Source organism: Rhinatrema bivittatum, chromosome 3, assembly GCF_901001135.1.
Source record: "Rhinatrema bivittatum chromosome 3, aRhiBiv1.1, whole genome shotgun sequence".
Lineage (NCBI taxonomy): Eukaryota > Metazoa > Chordata > Amphibia > Gymnophiona > Rhinatrematidae > Rhinatrema > Rhinatrema bivittatum.
Genome location: NC_042617.1, coordinates 269542990 through 269562050, shown reverse-complemented (window position 1 = coordinate 269562050; position 19061 = coordinate 269542990). Strand labels below are relative to the sequence as shown.

The 19061-nt window shown below is 39.8% G+C and overlaps 1 protein-coding gene across 1 annotated transcript in view; it reads left to right on the top strand.

Annotated features, from left to right (window-relative positions):
* LOC115088557 (kinesin heavy chain-like) overlaps positions 1–13840 on the top strand; it is a 108148-nt gene extending 94308 nt beyond the window's left edge. Inside the window, exons 12-13 of the mRNA XM_029596815.1 lie at positions 11617–11765; positions 13112–13840. Coding sequence (XP_029452675.1) covers positions 11617–11765; positions 13112–13840 — 878 coding nt within the window. The remainder of the gene's footprint in view (positions 1–11616; positions 11766–13111) is intronic.
* Positions 13841–19061: the final 5221 nt, after the last annotated feature.

Here is a 19061-nt window from a genome sequence, read left to right as displayed (position 1 = left end):
TTCAATGGTTTTGTACATTTCTGAGGAGAAAATGCAAGTTTTGAGTGAAACATGCAAAAGTGATTTTCTCATGCTGAAATGTGTTTCTTTCACTGTTAGAACCAAGTTTTCAATGGTTTTGTACATTTCTGAGGAGAAAATGCAAGTTTTGAGTGAAACATGCAAAAGTGATTTTCTCATGCTGAAATGTGTTTCTTTCACTGTTAGAACCAAGTTTTCAATGGTTTTGTACATTTCTGAGGAGAAAATGCAAGTTTTCAGTGAAACGATACAAAAGTGAATTTCTCATGCTGAAATGTGTTTCTTTCACTGTTAGAACCAAGTTTTCAATGGTTTTGTACATTTCTGAGGAGAAAATGCAAGTTTTGAGTGAAACATGCAAAAGTGATTTTCTCATGCTGAAATGTGTTTCTTTCACTGTTAGAACCAAGTTTTCAATGGTTTTGTACATTTCTGAGGAGAAATGCAAGTTTTCAGTGAAAGATACAAAAGTGAATTTCTCATGCTGAAATGTGTTTCTTTCACTGTTAGAACCAATGTTTTCAATGGTTTTGTACATTTCTGAGGAGAAAATGCAAGTTTTGAGTGAAACATGCAAAAGTGATTTTCTCATGCTGAAATGTGTTTCTTTCACTGTTAGAACCAAGTTTTCAATGGTTTTGTACATTTCTGAGGAGAAAATGCAAGTTTTCAGTGAAAGATACAAAAGTGAATTTCTCATGCTGAAATGTGTTTCTTTCACTGTTAGAACCAAGTTTTCAATGGTTTTGTACATTTCTGAGGAGAAAATGCAAGTTTTGAGTGAAACATGCAAAAGTGATTTTCTCATGCTGAAATGTGTTTCTTTCACTGTTAGAACCAAGTTTTCAATGGTTTTGTACATTTCTGAGGAGAAAATGCAAGTTTTGAGTGAAACATGCAAAAGTGATTTTCTCATGCTGAAATGTGTTTCTTTCACTGTTAGAACCAAGTTTTCAATGGTTTTGTACATTTCTGAGGAGAAAATGCAAGTTTTGAGTGAAACATGCAAAAGTGATTTTCTCATGCTGAAATGTGTTTCTTTCACTGTTAGAACCAAGTTTTCAATGGTTTTCTACATTTCTGATGAGAAAATGCAAGTTTTGAGTGAAACATGCAAAAGTGATTTTCTCATGCTGAAATGTGTTTCTTTCACATTTAGAACCAAGTTTTGAATGGTTTTGTACATTTCTTAGGAGGAAATGCAAGTTTTCAGTGAAAGATACAAAAGTGAATTTCTCATGCTGAAATGTGTTTCTTTCACATTTAGAACCAAGTTTTCAATGGTTTTGTACATTTCTTAGGAGGAAATGCAAATTTTCAGTGAAAGATACAAAAGTGAATTTCTCATGCTGAAATGTGTTTCTTTCACTGTTAGAACCAAGTTTTCACTGGTTTTGTACATTTCTGAGGAGAAAATGCAAGTTTTGAGTGAAACCTGCAAAAGTGATTTTCTCATGCTGAAATGTGTTTCTTTCACTGTTAGAACCAAGTTTTCAATGGTTTTGTACATTTCTGAGGAGAAAATGCAAGTTTTGAGTGAAACCTGCAAAAGTGATTTTCTCATGCTGAAATGTGTTTCTTTCACTGTTAGAACCATGTTTTCAATGGTTTTGTACATTTCTGATGAGAAAATGCAAGTTTTGAGTGAAACATGCAAAAGTGATTTTCTCATGCTGAAATGTGTTTCTTTCACTGTTAGAACCATGTTTTCAATGGTTTTGCACATTTCTGAGGAGAAAATGCAAGTTTTGTGTTAAACATGCAAAAGTGATTTTCTGAAGCTGAAATGTGTTTCTTTCACTGTTAGAGCCAAGTTTTCAATGGTTTTGTACATTTCTGAGGAGAAAATGCAAGTTTTGAGTGAAACATGCATAAGTGATTTTCTCATGGTGAAATGTGTTTCTTTCACTGTTAGAACCAAGTTTTCAATGGTTTTCTACATTTCTGATGAGAAAATGCAAGTTTTGAGTGAAACATGCAAAAGTGATTTTCTCATGCTGAAATGTGTTTCTTTCACATTTAGAACCAAGTTTTGAATGGTTTTGTACATTTCTTAGGAGGAAATGCAAGTTTTCAGTGAAAGATACAAAAGTGAATTTCTCATGCTGAAATGTGTTTCTTTCACTGTTAGAACCAAGTTTTCACTGGTTTTGTACATTTCTGAGGAGAAAATGCAAGTTTTGAGTGAAACATGCAAAAGTGATTTTCTCATGGTGAAATGTGTTTCTTTCACTGTTAGAACCAAGTTTTCAATGGTTTTGTACATTTCTGAGGAGAAAATGCAAGTTTTGAGTGAAACCTGCAAAAGTGATTTTCTCATGCTGAAATGTGTTTCTTTCACTGTTAGAACCATGTTTTCACTGGTTTTGTACATTTCTGATGAGAAAATGCAAGTTTTGAGTGAAACATGCAAAATTGATTTTCTCATGCTGAAATGTGTTTCTTTCACATTTAGAACCAAGTTTTCAATGGTTTTGTACATTTCTTAGGAGGAAATGCAAGTTTTCAGTGAAAGATACAAAAGTGAATTTCTCATGCTGAAATGTGTTTCTTTCACTGTTAGAACCAAGTTTTCACTGGTTTTGTACATTTCTGAGGAGAAAATGCAAGTTTTGAGTGAAACATGCAAAAGTGATTTTCTCATGGTGAAATGTGTTTCTTTCACTGTTAGAACCAAGTTTTCAATGGTTTTGTACATTTCTGAGGAGAAAATGCAAGTTTTGAGTGAAACCTGCAAAAGTGATTTTCTCATGCTGAAATGTGTTTCTTTCACTGTTAGAACCAAGTTTTCAATGGTTTTGTACATTTCTGAGGAGAAAATGCAAGTTTTGAGTGAAACATGCAAAAGTGATTTTGTCATGCTGAAATGTGTTTCTTTCACTGTTAGAATCAAGTTTTCAATGGTTTTGTACATTTCTGAGTTGGAAATGAAAGTTTTCAGTGAAAGATACAAAAGTGAATTTCTCATGCTGAAATATGTTTCTTTCACTGTTAGAACCAAGTTTTCAATGGTTTTGTACATTTCTGAGGAGAAAATGCAAGTTTTGAGTGAAACATGAAAAAGTGATTTTCTCATGCTGAAATGTGTTTCTTTCACAGTTAGAACCAAGTTTTCAATGGTTTTGAACATTTCTGATGAGAAAATGCAAGTTTTGAGTGAAACATGCAAAAGTGATTTTCTCATGCTGAAATGTGTTTCTTTCACATTTAGAACCAAGTTTTCAATGGTTTTGTACATTTCTTAGGAGGAAATGCAAGATTTCAGTGAAAGATACAAAAGTGAATTTCTCATGCTGAAATGTGTTTCTTTCACTGTTAGAACCAAGTTTTCACTGGTTTTGTACATTTCTGAGGAGAAAATGCAAGTTTTGAGTGAAACATGCAAAAGTGATTTTCTCATGCTGAAATGTGTTTCTTTCACATTTAGAACCAAGTTTTCAATGGTTTTGTACATTTCTTAGGAAGAAATGCAAGTTTTCAGTGAAAGATACAAAAGTGAATTTCTCATGCTGAAATGTGTTTCTTTCAGTGTTAGAACCATGTTTTCAATGGAATTGTACATTTCTTAGGAAGAAATGCAAGTTTTCAGTGAAAGATACAAAAGTGAATTTCTCATGCTGAAATGTGTTTCTTTCACTGTTAGAACCAAGTTTTCAATGGTTTTGTACATTTCTGAGGAGAAAATGCAAGTTTTCAGTGAAAGATACAAAAGTGAATTCCTCATGCTGAAATGTGTTTCTTTCAGTGTTAGAACCAAGTTTTCAATGGTTTTGTACATTTCTGAGGAGAAAATGCAAGTTTTGAGTGAAACATGCAAAAGTGATTTTGCTCATGCTGAAATGTGTTTCTTTCACTGTTAGAACCATGTTTTCAATGGTTTTGTACATTTCTGAGGAGAAAATGCAAGTTTTGAGTGAAACATGCAAAAGTGATTTTCTCATGCTGAAATGTGTTTCTTTCACTGTTAGAACCATGTTTTCAATGGTTTTGTACATTTCTGAGGAGAAAATGCAAGTTTTGAGTGTAAACATGCAAAAGTGATTTTCTCATGCTGAAATGTGTTTCTTTCACTGTTAGAACCATGTTTTCAATGGTTTTGTACATTTCTGAGGAGAAAATGCAAGTTTTGAGTGAAACATGCAAAAGTGATTTTCTCATGCTGAAATGTGTTTCTTTCACTGTTAGAACCATGTTTTCAATGGTTTTGTACATTTCTGAGGAGAAAATGCAAGTTTTGAGTGAAACATGCAAAAGTGATTTTCTCATGCTGAAATGTGTTTCTTTCACTGTTTAGAACCATGTTTTCAATGGTTTTGTACATTTCTGAGGAGAAAATGGAAGTTTTGTGTTAAACATGCAAAAGTGATTTTCTTAAGCTGAAATGTGTTTCTTTCTCTGTTAGAACCAAGTTTTCAATGGTTTTGTACATTTCTGAGGAGAAAATGCAAGTTTTGAGTGAAACATGCAAAAGTGATTTTGTCATGCTGAAATGTGTTTCTTTCACATTTAGAACCAAGTTTTCAATGGTTTTGTACATTTCTGAGGAGAAAATGCAAGTTTTGAGTGAAACATGCAAAAGTGATTTTGTCATGCTGAAATGTGTTTCTTTCACATTTAGAACCAAGTTTTCAATGGTTTTGTACATTTCTTAGGAGGAAATGCAAGATTTTCAGTGAAAGATACAAAAGTGAATTTCTCATGCTGAAATGTGTTTCTTTCACTGTTAGAATCAAGTTTTCAATGGTTTTGTACATTTCTGAGGTGGAAATGAAAGTTTTCAGTGAAAGATACAAAAGTGAATTTCTCATGCTGAAATATGTTTCTTTCACTGTTAGAACCAAGTTTTCAATGGTTTTGTACATTTCTGAGGAGAAAATGCAAGTTTTGAGTGAAACATGAAAAAGTGATTTTCTCATGCTGAAATGTGTTTCTTTCACAGTTAGAACCAAGTTTTCAATGGTTTTGAACATTTCTGATGAGAAAATGCAAGTTTTGAGTGAAACATGCAAAAGTGATTTTCTCATGCTGAAATGTGTTTCTTTCACATTTAGAACCAAGTTTTCAATGGTTTTGTACATTTCTTAGGAGGAAATGCAAGATTTCAGTGAAAGATACAAAAGTGAATTTCTCATGCTGAAATGTGTTTCTTTCACTGTTAGAACCAAGTTTTCACTGGTTTTGTACATTTCTGAGGAGAAAATGCAAGTTTTGAGTGAAACATGCAAAAGTGATTTTCTCATGCTGAAATGTGTTTCTTTCACATTTAGAACCAAGTTTTCAATGGTTTTGTACATTTCTTAGGAAGAAATGCAAGTTTTCAGTGAAAGATACAAAAGTGAATTTCTCATGCTGAAATGTGTTTCTTTCACTGTTAGAACCAAGTTTTCAATGGTTTTGTACATTTCTGAGGAGAAAATGCAGGTTTTCAGTGAAAGATACAAAAGTGAATTCCTCATGCTGAAATGTGTTTCTTTCAGTGTTAGAACCATGTTTTCAATGGAATTGTACATTTCTTAGGAAGAAATGCAAGTTTTCAGTGAAAGATACAAAAGTGAATTTCTCATGCTGAAATGTGTTTCTTTCACTGTTAGAACCAAGTTTTCAATGGTTTTGTACATTTCTGAGGAGAAAATGCAGGTTTTCAGTGAAAGATACAAAAGTGAATTCCTCATGCTGAAATGTGTTTCTTTCAGTGTTAGAACCAAGTTTTCAATGGTTTTGTACATTTCTGAGGAGAAAATGCAAGTTTTGAGTGAAACATGCAAAAGTGATTTTGTCATGCTGAAATGTGTTTCTTTCACTGTTAGAACCATGTTTTCAATGGTTTTGTACATTTCTGAGGAGAAAATGCAAGTTTTGAGTGAAACATGCAAAAGTGATTTTCTCATGCTGAAATGTGTTTCTTTCACTGTTAGAACCATGTTTTCAATGGTTTTGTACATTTCTGAGGAGAAAATGCAAGTTTTGTGTTAAACATGCAAAAGTGATTTTCTCATGCTGAAATGTGTTTCTTTCACTGTTAGAACCATGTTTTCAATGGTTTTGTACATTTCTGAGGAGAAAATGCAAGTTTTGAGTGAAACATGCAAAAGTGATTTTCTCATGCTGAAATGTGTTTCTTTCACTGTTAGAACCATGTTTTCAATGGTTTTGTACATTTCTGAGGAGAAAATGCAAGTTTTGAGTGAAACATGCAAAAGTGATTTTCTCATGCTGAAATGTGTTTCTTTCACTGTTTAGAACCATGTTTTCAATGGTTTTGTACATTTCTGAGGAGAAAATGGAAGTTTTGTGTTAAACATGCAAAAGTGATTTTCTTAAGCTGAAATGTGTTTCATTCTCTGTTAGAACCAAGTTTTCAATGGTTTTGTACATTTCTGAGGTGAAAATGCAAGTTTTGAGTGAAACATGCAAAAGTGATTTTGTCATGCTGAAATGTGTTTCTTTCACATTTAGAACCAAGTTTTCAATGGTTTTGTACATTTCTGAGGAGAAAATGGAAGTTTTGAGTGAAACATGCAAAAGTGATTTTGTCATGCTGAAATGTGTTTCTTTCACATTTAGAACCAAGTTTTCAATGGTTTTGTACATTTCTGAGGTGGAAATGCAAGTTTTCAGTGAAAGATACAAAAGTGAATTTCTCATGCTGAAATATGTTTCTTTCACTGTTAGAACCAAGTTTTCAATGGTTTTGTACATTTCTGAGGAGAAAATGCAAGTTTTGAGTGAAACATGAAAAAGTGATTTTCTCATGCTGAAATGTGTTTCTTTCACTGTAAGAACCAAGTTTTCAATGGTTTTGTACATTTCTGAGGAGAAAATGCAAGTTTTGAGTGAAACCTGCAAAAGTGATTTTCTCATGCTGAAATGTGTTTCTTTCACTGTTAGAACCAAGTTTTCAATGGTATTCTACATTTCTGATGAGAAAATGCAAGTTTTCAGTGAAAGATACAAAAGTGAATTTCTCATGCTGAAATGTGTTTCTTTCACTGTTAGAACCAAGTTTTCACTGGTTTTGTACATTTCTGAGGAGAAAATGCAAGTTTTGAGTGAAACATGCAAAAGTGATTTTCTCATGGTCAAATGTGTTTCTTTCACTGTTAGAACCAAGTTTTCAATGGTTTTGTACATTTCTGAGGAGAAAATGCAAGTTTTGAGTGAAACCTGCAAAAGTGATTTTCTCATGCTGAAATGTGTTTCTTTCACTGTTAGAACCATGTTTTCAATGGTTTTGTACATTTCTGAGGAGAAAATGCAAGTTTTGTGTTAAACATGCAAAAGTGATGTTATGCTGAAATGTGTTTCTTTCACTGTTAGAACCAAGTTTTCAATGGTTTTGAACATTTCTTAGGAGGAAATGCAAGTTTTCAGTGAAAGATACAAAAGTGAATTTCTCATGCTGAAATGTGTTTCTTTCACTGTTAGAACCAAGTTTTCAATGGTTTTCTACATTTCTGAGGAGAAAATGCAAGTTTTGAGTGAAACATGAAAAAGTGATTTTCTCATGCTGAAATGTGTTTCTTTCACTGTAAGAACCAAGTTTTCAATGGTTTTGTACATTTCTGAGGAGAAAATGCAAGTTTTGAGTGAAACCTGCAAAAGTGATTTTCTCATGCTGAAATGTGTTTCTTTCACTGTTAGAACCAAGTTTTCAATGGTTTTCTACATTTCTGATGAGAAAATGCAAGTTTTGAGTGAAACATGCAAAAGTGATTTTCTCATGCTGAAATGTGTTTCTTTCACATTTAGAACCAAGTTTTCAATGGTTTTGTACATTTCTTAGGAGGAAATGCAAGTTTTCAGTGAAAGATACAAAAGTGAATTTCTCATGCTGAAATGTGTTTCTTTCACTGTAGAACCAAGTTTTCACTGGTTTTGTACATTTCTGAGGAGAAAATGCAAGTTTTGAGTGAAACATGCAAAAGTCATTTTCTCATGGTCAAATGTGTTTCTTTCACTGTTAGAACCAAGTTTTCAATGGTTTTGTACATTTCTGAGGAGAAAATGCAAGTTTTGTGTTAAACCTGCAAAAGTGATTTTCTCATGCTGAAATGTGTTTCTTTCACTGTTAGAACCATGTTTTCAATGGTTTTGTACATTTCTGAGGAGAAAATGCAAGTTTTGTGTTAAACATGCAAAAGTGATGTTCTCATGCTGAAATGTGTTTCTTTCACTGTTAGAACCAAGTTTTCAATGGTTTTGTACATTTCTGAGGAGAAAATGCAAGTTTTGAGTGAAACCTGCAAAAGTGATTTTCTCATGCTGAAATGTGTTTCTTTCACTGTTAGAACCATGTTTTCACTGGTTTTGTACATTTCTGAGGAGAAAATGCAAGTTTTGAGTGAAACATGCAAAAGTGATTTTCTCATGGTGAAATGTGTTTCTTTCACTGTTAGAATCAAGTTTTCAATGGTTTTGTACATTTCTGAGGTGGAAATGCAAGTTTTCAGTGAAAGATACAAAAGTGAATTTCTCATGCTGAAATATGTTTCTTTCACTGTTAGAACCAAGTTTTCAATGGTTTTGTACATTTCTGAGGAGAAAATGCAAGTTTTGAGTGAAACATGCAAAAGTGATTTTCTCATGCTGAAATGTGTTTCTTTCACTGTTAGAACCATGTTTTCAATGGTTTTGTACATTTCTGAGGAGAAAATGCAAGTTTTGTGTTAAACATGCAAAAGTGATTTTCTTAAGCTGAAATGTGTTTCTTTCACTGTTAGAACCAAGTTTTCAATGGTTTTGTACATTTCTGAGGAGAAAATGCAAGTTTTGAGTGAAACATGCAAAAGTGATTTTGTCATGCTGAAATGTGTTTCTTTCACATTTAGAACCAAGTTTTCAATGGTTTTGTACATTTCTTAGGAGGAAATGCAAGTTTTCAGTGAAAGATACAAAAGTGAATTTCTCATGCTGAAATGTTTTTCTTTCACTGTTAGAACCATGTTTTCAATGGTTTTGTACATTTCTGAGGAGAAAATGCAAGTTTTGAGTGAAACATGCAAAAGTGATTTTGTCATGCTGAAATGTGTTTCTTTCACTGTTAGAATCAAGTTTTCAATGGTTTTGTACATTTCTGAGGTGGAAATGCAAGTTTTCAGTGAAAGATACAAAAGTGAATTTCTCATGCTGAAATATGTTTCTTTCACTGTTAGAACCAAGTTTTCAATGGTTTTGTACATTTCTGAGGAGAAAATGCAAGTTTTGAGTGAAACATGAAAAAGTGATTTTCTCATGCTGTTTACTTTTTTGACTGCTGCAGCACACTGTACCGACGATTTCAATGTGTTATCCACTATGACTCCTAGATCTCTTTCTTGGGTTGTAGCACCTAATATGGAACCCAACATTGTGTAATTATAGCATGGGTTATTTTTTCCTATATGTATCACTTTGCACTTATCCACATTAAATTTCATCTGCCATTTGGATGCCCAATTTTCCAGTCTCACAAGGTCTTCCTGCAATTTATCACAATCTGCTTGTGATTTAACTACTCTGAACAATTTTGTGTCATCTGCAAATTTGATTATCTCACTCGTCGTATTTCTTTCCAGATCATTTATAAATATATTGAAAAGTAAGGGTCCCAATAAGGATCCCTGAGGCACTCCACTGTCCACTCCCTTCCACTGAGAAAATTGCCCATTTAATCCTACTTTCTGTTTCCTGTCTTTTAGCCAGTTTGCAATCGACGAAAGGACATCGCCACCTATCCCATGACTTTTTACTTTTCCTAGAAGCCTCTCATGAGGAACTTTGTCAAACGCCTTCTGAAAATCCAAGTATACTATATCTACCGGTGCACCTTTATCCACATGTTTATTAACTCCTTCAAAAAAGTGAAGCAGATTTGTGAGGCAAGACTTGCCCTGGGTAAAGTCATGCTGACTTTGTTCCATTAAACCATGTCTTTCTATATGTTCTGTGATTTTGATGTTTAGAACACTTTCCACTATTTTTCCTGGCACTGAAGTCAGGCTAACTGGTCTGTAGTTTCCCGGATCGCCCCTGGAGCCCTTTTTAAATATTGGGGTTATATTTGCTATCCTCCAGTCTTCAGGTACAATGGATGATTTTAATGATACGTTACAAATTTTTACTAATAGGTCTGAAATTTCATTTTTTAGTTCCTTCAGAACTCTGGGGTGTATACCATCCGGTCCTGGTGATTTACTACTCTTCAGTTTGTCAATCAGGCCTACCACATCTTCTAGGTTCACCGTGATTTGATTCAGTCCATCTGAATCATTACCCATGAAAACCTTCTCCATTACGGCTACCTCCCCAACATCCTCTTCAGTAAACACCGAAGCAAAGAAATCATTTAATCTTTCCGCGATGGCCTTATCTTCTCTAAGTGCCCCTTTAACCCCTCGATCATCTAAAGGTCCAACTGACTCCCTCACAGGCTTTCTGCTTCGGATATATTTTAAAAAGTTTTTACTGTGAGTTTTTGCCTCTACAGCCAACTTCTTTTCAAATTCTCTCTTAGCCTGTCTTATCAATGTCTTAAATTTAACTTGCCAATGTTTATGCTTTATCCTATTTTCTTCTGTTGGATCCTTCTTCCAATTTTTGAATGAAGAACTTTTGGCTAAAATAGCTTCTTTCATCTCCCCTTCTAACCATGCCGGTAATTGTTTTGCCTTCTTTCCACCTTTCTTAATGTGTGGAATACATCTGGACTGTGCTTCTAGAATGGTATTTTTTAACAATGACCACGCCTCTTGGACATTTTTTACTTTTGTAGCTGCTTCTTTCAGTTTTTTTCTAACAATTTTTCTCATTTTATCAAAGTTTCCCTTTTGAAAGTTTAGCACGAGAGCCTTGGATTTGCACACTGTTCCTTTTCCAGTCATTAAATCAAATTTGATTATATTATGATCACTATTGCCAAGCGGCCCCACCACCGTTACCTCTCTTACCAAGTCCTGTGCTCCACTGAGAATTAGATCTAAAATTGCTCCCTCTCTCGTCGGTTCCTGAACCAATTGCTCCATAAAGCTATCATTTATTCCATCCAGGAACGTTATCTGTCTAGCGTGACCCGATGATACATTTACCCAGTCTATATTGGGGTAATTGAAGTGTCCCATTATTACTGCCCTACCAATTTGGTTAGCTTCCCTAATTTCTCTTAGCATTTCACTGTCCATCTCACCATCTTGACCAGGTGGACGGTAGTATACCCCTATCACTGTAGTCTTCCCTGACACACAAGGGATTTCTACCCTTGTTCAGCGTCGCCCCAAGGACCCCCGCATTATCCAGAAGGAGAGCAAGGACTTAGGTCAGCATCATGGGCTACCAGAACTTCATACAGTAACGAAGTAGGAGCAAGGCCAAGTGCAGACGACATGGCAAGAGGAGTGTCGGATAGGAATAAGAGGGTGTCAGCACAGACCTTGGACTAAGATGGGACAGCAGTGCAGAATGAACAGAGAGGGTCGCAAGACAATGACGAGGAACACCCACCAGCAAGTCAGTCAGCATGGCGGTGGCAGACCGAGCAAGGCAGTGCGGGTGAGTGCGGGGACAAAGAAGGGGATAATGGACAAAGGTCACTGTCTTCCGGGTCGGGGCTCATGGTGACAGATAGCAGTTCGGTCACAGAGAAAAAGAAGCGCAAAGCAAAGCGCAAGTGCAGGGCAAGCACCAGCACCGATAGTTCCTCAGACACATCATCGTCAGACTCGGGGTCGGACAGCGAACAGCAAGGACCTAATAAGATGGTGGACAAGGAGGTAAGGGAGCCGCCTGTGCTCACAACGTTATCTGAGCTCTGGGAGGAAGTTCCCAAGCGGTTGTGAAAGAAAATACGAAAGAGGAAATACATAGACATCTTTAGTATTCTGCACGGGTGACGGAAAACAGAAGAACGAAAGAAGTCAAAAGACTCTACAACCCCTAAGAATATAGTTAAATGGATGATGGCGTTTTTATAAATGACTAGTGTCTTGGACGTAAGGATCATTCACAGTATGGACCCATGCTGATCTTTGCAGTCAATATCATGAGAGCTTATCAGCAGCACGAGGGCTGGTCCTGGTTGACTTATGATGAAAATTTCTGGGATAAGATGGAGGAGAACCGGTACATGACATGGGGAACGCAGGACGTCAGCCTATGGATACAACACATGACTTGTAAATCATCAGAGCAAGGAATGAGAGCAAGGAGCTCCCGAAGGACATCTCCCTACAGACACGCAACAAGGCAGGCGTTGGTCCATGACAACACCTTTGGAGTGACCTGTTGGCGTTACAACAAAGCCGTCTGCACATTTCAAGATTGCATATTTAAACACGTGTGCACTAATTGCGCAGCTCCACATCCAATGATAAAATGCCCAAAAAGGGAAACGGCCGGGAGTAAGGCTAAACCAGCATGAGAATCTGCAATTTGGAAAAGCACCTTCACCAGTGCATCTCAAGGCAATGAAACCATGGCTAGACATATACCCAAACAAAGAGAAAGCAGACAAGATAATACATGGGTTTAAGGAAGGGTTTGTTATCCCATTTCAGGGTCAGATACAAGGAGCAAAGACCAACAATGCTCCATCGAAAACAAAGCACAAAGAAATAGTCCAAGAAAAGTTAAAAACAGAATTAGAACTCAGAAGGATAGCAGGCCAATTTGCACAACAACCATTCCGGAATATTTTCATCTCACTATTAGCAATAATCCCCAAGAAAGAAAAAGGAAAATTCCGGCTCGTACAAAATTTATCATTCCCGCCGGGGCAATCAGTGAACGATCAGCTGCCACAGGAAGAATGTTCAGTGCAGTACGCATCCTTCGATACAGCAGTCGTACTGCTATGGACATGTGGAAAAGGGGCCCTTATGGCAAAAGTGGCCATAGAGTCCACCTTCAGGCTGCTTCCGGTACACCCAAGCAGCTTTCCGCTACTGGGGATTACCTTCAACAATCAATACTACTTTGACAAATGCATGCCCATGGGATGCTCAGTCTCATGTGCTTACTTTGAGCTCTTCAGCACATTCTTGCATGGGTCATAGCGAGAAGGACAGAGTCTAACAACATTATCCATTACTTGGATGACTTTTTATTTATGGGCCCACAGGATTCCAACCACTGTGGCGATTTGCTAGCCGACTTCCAGGTAGTTGCGGAGAAATTCGGAGTTCCACTGGCCAGCAACAAAACGGAAGGTCCTGCAACAACCATATCATTCTTGGGAATAGAGTTGGATTCCAAACGAATGATAGCAAGATTACCAGAAGAAAAAGTAGTTAAGCTGTGCAATATCATACAACAAATGGTAGCAGCAAAGAAAATAGCGCACCAAGTCGCCCAAACTATCTTGGGAGCCTTGAATTTCGCTTGCCGAGTGATTCCCATGGGAAGGGCGTTCATGCGAAGACTGGCAGCAGCTACAGTAGGGATATGGAAACAGCACCACTACCTTCAGGTATCGAAAGAAATACGAGAGGACTTCAGAATATGGAGCTCCTTCCTGGTCTACTTTAATGGTGTCTCAGTCATCCAAGGTCGCCCACTATCTAGCAAGGACTTGAACATACAAACGGATGCATCGGGCGGTTGGGGGTTTGGAGCACTGTGTCAGGGGGCATGGTGTGCTGAACCATGGCCAGAAGAATGGAATAAGAAGGGACTAACAAAGAACATAACCTTCTTAGAGCTCTTCCCCATATGGGTAACTTTAGTATTGTGGAGCGCAAAACTCAAAAATAGACACATTATCTTCTGGTGCGACAACCAAGCGGTTGTTCACGTTCTGAATGCACAATCGTCAAAAAGCACAATGGTAGTCAATCTACTGAGGAGATAGTTTTTAGAGGCATTATGTCACAGTATAACCCTGAGAGCTAGACATGTCCTGGGGATTTTGAACAGTGCGGCAGATGCTCTATCTCGTGCTAAATGGCATTTATTTCGTAAGCAGGTACCAACGGCAGATGAAGCAGCGACCACAATGCCGGTGCGATTATGGAGAATTGGTCTGCAACAACAAGGGAACTACTCCGCAGATCAGTAGCAACGTCAACATAGGTGTTGATGGTGCTACTTTGAAGCTTTGAAGAGGTGACCAGCTTCCTTGAGAAAAATGGTTGGAGACGGGGACCAGCCAAGGAAGAACTCATGGTCAAATTCATAGACACTGCAAAAGAAAACGGAGTATCCAGGAATGCCGTCATCAAGCACCTAGCCGGAGTGGCATTCTTTTTTAAAGCATGCAGGTGGGGCGACCTCATGAAATATTTCATTAAAAAGAAGATGTTGACAGGATGGGCAAGAAAAATCGGCCCGACCCGAAATGGTAGACATCCCATTACACACCACATGTTGAAGATGTTATGGGTATCGTTATCAGAAATTTGCTCATCAGGGTTCGAGACCAGGTTATTCAGAGTCACCTTCTTGCTGGCTTTCTTTGGAGCTCTCAGAGTCAGCGAATTGGTGGCCCGCAACAAAAGAGATGAAGGAGTTAGCGGATTGCTGCGGAAGGATATCACATGCACAATGGAGACTTTAAGCATAAAAATACACAGGTCTAAGACCGACCAACAAGGAAGAGGTACTACTCTATGGCTCAATCGAGTAGCGGGTTCTAACACATGCCCCTTCTCAAACAAAAGAGAATATTTGGCAGTACGCCCAGAAGGAGGAAAACACCTGCTGATTCATAGTGACAGCTCTCCTTTGACAAGATTCCAATTGACAGCAGTATTAAAAGCGACAGTAAACAAGCTAAAGTGGGACATGAGGAAGTTCAGCTCGCACTCTTTCAGAATAAGAGCGGCCACAAGTGCAGCACAAGCCAGATTAGAAAAAGACACGATAAAGAGAATTGGAAGATGGAGATCGAATGCAGTCAACACCTACATGAGGTTAGACAAGGTGGCCTCTACCTCAACTAACCAGACTTAATTATATTTTACAGAGCAACAGCAGGTTCAGTGACAGCGACTAGCATGGATTATTGGCCACTTGTACATATGATGGGCAGCCAAGAGAGCGATCGGGCGACCCTACGGACAACACCTGGGATTGGCAACGCAAGGGTGGGTTGTCACTAGAGATGTGTATTGTGTGATCGATCGTCTTAACGATCGATTTCGGCTGGGGGGGGAGGGAATCGGATCGTTGCGGTTTTGTTTTCTAAAATATCGTGTAAATCGTAAATCGGGGGAGGGCGGGAAAACCGGCACACTAAAACATCCCTAAAACCCACCCCGACCCTTTAAAATAAATCCCCCACCCTCCCGAACCCCCCCAAAATGTCTTAAATTACCTGGGGTCCAGTGGGGGGGGTCCCGTTGTGATCGTCCACTCTTGGGCCAAGAGTGCGTTGATGGAAAATGGCGCCGGCGCTACCTTTGCCCTGTCATATGACAGGGCAAAGGTAGCGCCGGCGCCATTTTGGTTCCTGTCCCCGACGTCATGAGCGTAGAAGATCGCTCCTGGACCCCCGCTGGACCCCCAGGGACATTTGGCCAGCTTGTGGGGGCCTCCTGACCCCCACAAGACTTGCCAAAAGTCCAGCGGGGGTCCGGGAACGACCTCCTGCACTCGAATCGTGTTGCCGTACGGCCGGCGCCATTTTGCAAAATGGCGCCGGCCGTACGGCAACTCGAATCATACGGCAACACAATTCGAGTGCAGGAGGTCGTTCCCGGACCCCCGCTGGACTTTTGGCAAGTCTTGTGGGGGTCAGGAGGCCCCCCCAAGCTGGCCAAAAGTCCCTGGGGGTCCAGCGGGGGTCCGGGAGCGATCTCCTATGCTCGTGACGTTGGGGGACAGGAACCAAAATGGCACCGGCGCTACCTTTGCCCTGTCATGTCAGGGCAAAGGTAGCGCCGGCGCCATTTCTATCAACGCACCCGTGGCCCGAGAGTGGAAGATCACAACGGGACCCCCCACTGGACCCCAGGTAATTTAAGACATTTTGGGGGGGTTCGGGAGGGTGGGGGATTTATTTTAAAGGGTCGGGGTGGGTTTTAGGGATGTTTTAGTGTGCCGGTTTTCCCGCCCTCCCCCTTCCCCCAATTTACGATTTTTGACAATAAATCGGGGGAATTCCTATTAAATATCGCTTCTAACGATTTTTGACGATTTAAAATATATCGGACGATATTTTAAATCGTCAAAAAACGATTCACATCCCTAGTTGTCACATAGACAGGAAAACCCAGTATGTGTTGGAATCAGTTATTGCCCTTTTACAGCACCTGAAGGATTCCAGGGCGGCTCCAGATGTGATGATCATACACCTTGGGGGCAATGACTTCATTAACAAGCAAGAGCTTAATCAAAAAGGTAAAAAGCGACCTAAACATAATAGCAGCATTATACCCGAAGACCACATTGGTCTGGTCAGAAATTATACCAAGGCCTTAGTGGAAAGACTCAAAATTATGAAATAGAGACAGAAAGAAAGTTAACAGGCAGATGGAGATGTGGACAAGTAAGAGAGGTGTGCATCAGATCAAACATCAGTGGGCTGAGGACATGTGTCCGGGATTGTTCAGAGAGGACGGAATACATTTGTCCGATATAGGCTATGACATATTTAATAATGCGTTACAAAATGCAATAGAAGCATGGTATGCAAGGAACATAAAGGCCGCAGCTAATTAAATAAGTGGGGGAACACGAGGCAAGGGTACCCCTACATCGTGTCTTGGCGGTTACCCGGGCCGGTTGAATATTGTAAGTGGTGCTGGCGGCATCTCTGGATGGCGTGATAGCCAGTCAGCGCCGGGGGAGGCGCAGAAAGGTGGGGGCGCAGAAAGCGCCAATGGCGGGACCCCCGCCTGGGAGCGGGGACTTGGCGGGGCTCATGGCTAAAAGGACGTCTGGCTTGGGTATGGCAGGCAGTCATGGACAGCATATCGGCTCGGGTACCCCAGGAAGTTATTCATAGAAACATAGAAACATAGAAATGACGGCAGAAGAAGACCAAATGGCCCATCGAGTCTGCCCAGCAAGCTTCACACATTTTTTCTCTCATACTTATCTGTTTCTCTTAGCTCTTGGTTCTATTTCCCTTCCACCCCCACCTTTAATGTAGAGAGTAGTGATGGAGCTGCATCCAAGTGAAATATCTAGCTTGATTAGTTAGGGGTAGTAGCCGCCGCAATAAGCAAGCTACACCCATGCTTATTTGTTTTACCCAGACTATGTTATACAGCCCTTATTGGTTGTTTTTCTTCTCCCCTGCCATTGAAGCAGGGAGCTATGCTGGATATGCGTGAAGTATCAGTCTTCTCCCATGCTGTTGAAGCAGAGAGCCATGCTGGATGTGCATCGAAAGTGAAGTATCAGGCACATTTGGTTTGGGGTAGTAACCGCCGTAACAAGCCAGCTACTCCCCGCTTTGTGAGTGCGAACCCTCTTTTCTTCTCCCCTGCCGTTAAAGCAGAAAGCTCTGCTGATTGTGTGATAGAGCGATGTTGGAGTCACAGTAAGCATGTGTATGTTTATTTAATAAGGGTATTGACTCCAGGCAGTAGCCATCATTCTGGCGAGTCACCCACTCTTCATTGGCAGCCTCTTGACTTTATGGATCCACAGTGTTTATCCCACACCCCTTTGAAGTCCTTCACAGTTCTGGTCTTCACCACATCCTCCGGAAGGGCATTCCAGGCATCCACCACCCTCTCCGTGAAGAAATACTTCCTGACATTGGTTCTGAATCTTCCTCCCTGGAGCTTCAAATCGTGACCCCTGGTTCTGCTGATTTTTTTCCTACGGAAAAGGTTTGTCGTTGTCTTTTGATCATTAACACCTTTCAAGTATCTGAAAGTCTGTATCATATCACCTCTGCTCCTCCTTTCCTCCAGGGTGTACATATTTAGATTCTTCAATCTCTCCTCGTACGTCATCCGATGAAGATCCTCCACCTTCCTGGTCGCCCTTCTCTGTACCGCCTCCATCTTGTCTTTGTCTTTTTGAAGATACGGTCTCCAGAACTGAACACAGTACTCCAGGTGAGGCCTCACCAAGGACCTGTACAAGGGAATAATCACTTCCCTTTTCTTACTCGATATTCCTCTCTCTATGCAGCCCAGCATTCTTCTGGCTTTAGCTATCGCCTTGTCGCATTGTTTCGCCGACTTCAGATCATTAGACACCATCACCCCAAGGTCCCTCTCCTGCTCCGTGCACATCAGCCTTTCCCCCCCCATCGAATACAGTTCATTCGGATTTCCACTCCCCATATGCATGACTTTGCACTTCTTGGCATTGAATCTCAGCTGCCATATCTTCGACCACTCTTCCAGTTTCCTTAGATCTCGTCTCATTCTCTCCACTCCTTCCGGCGTGTCCACTCTGTTGCAGATCTTAGTGTCATCCACAAAAAGACAAACCTTACCTTCTATCCCGTCTGCAATGTCGCTCACAAAGATATTGAACAGGACCGGTCCCAACACCGATCCTTGCGGTACACCACTTAAAACCGCTCTCTCTTCAGAGAAGGTTCCATTTACCATCACACATTGTCTTCTGTCTGTCAACCAATTTGCAATCCAGGTCACCACCTCGGCACTCACTCCCAAGCTTCTCGTTTTATTCACCAGTCTCCTGTGCGGAACCGTATCAAAAGCTTTGCTGAAATCCAAGTATATGATATCGAGCGCTCTTCCTCGATCCAATTCCTTGGTTACCCAGTCAAAAAAGTCAATCAGATTTGTCTGACAGGATCTTCCCCTGGTGAATCCATGTTGCCTCTGGTTCATCAATTCTCCGGACTGTAGATAGTTCACTATTCTCTCTTTCAACAGTGACTCCATTACTTTTCCCACCACTGAAGTGAGGCTAACCGGTCTGTAGTTACCAGCCTCCTCTCTGTTCCCACTCTTGTGAAGTGGGCCCACCACTGCTCTTCTCCAATCACTCGGCACCACTCCCGTTTCTAGGGATCTATTGAACAGGTCGCACAGCGGTCCCGCCAGCACATCTCTGAGCTCCCTCAGTATCCTTGGATGAATCCCATCAGGCCCCATGGCTTTGTCCACTTTCAGATTCTTTAGCTCTTCCCATACATT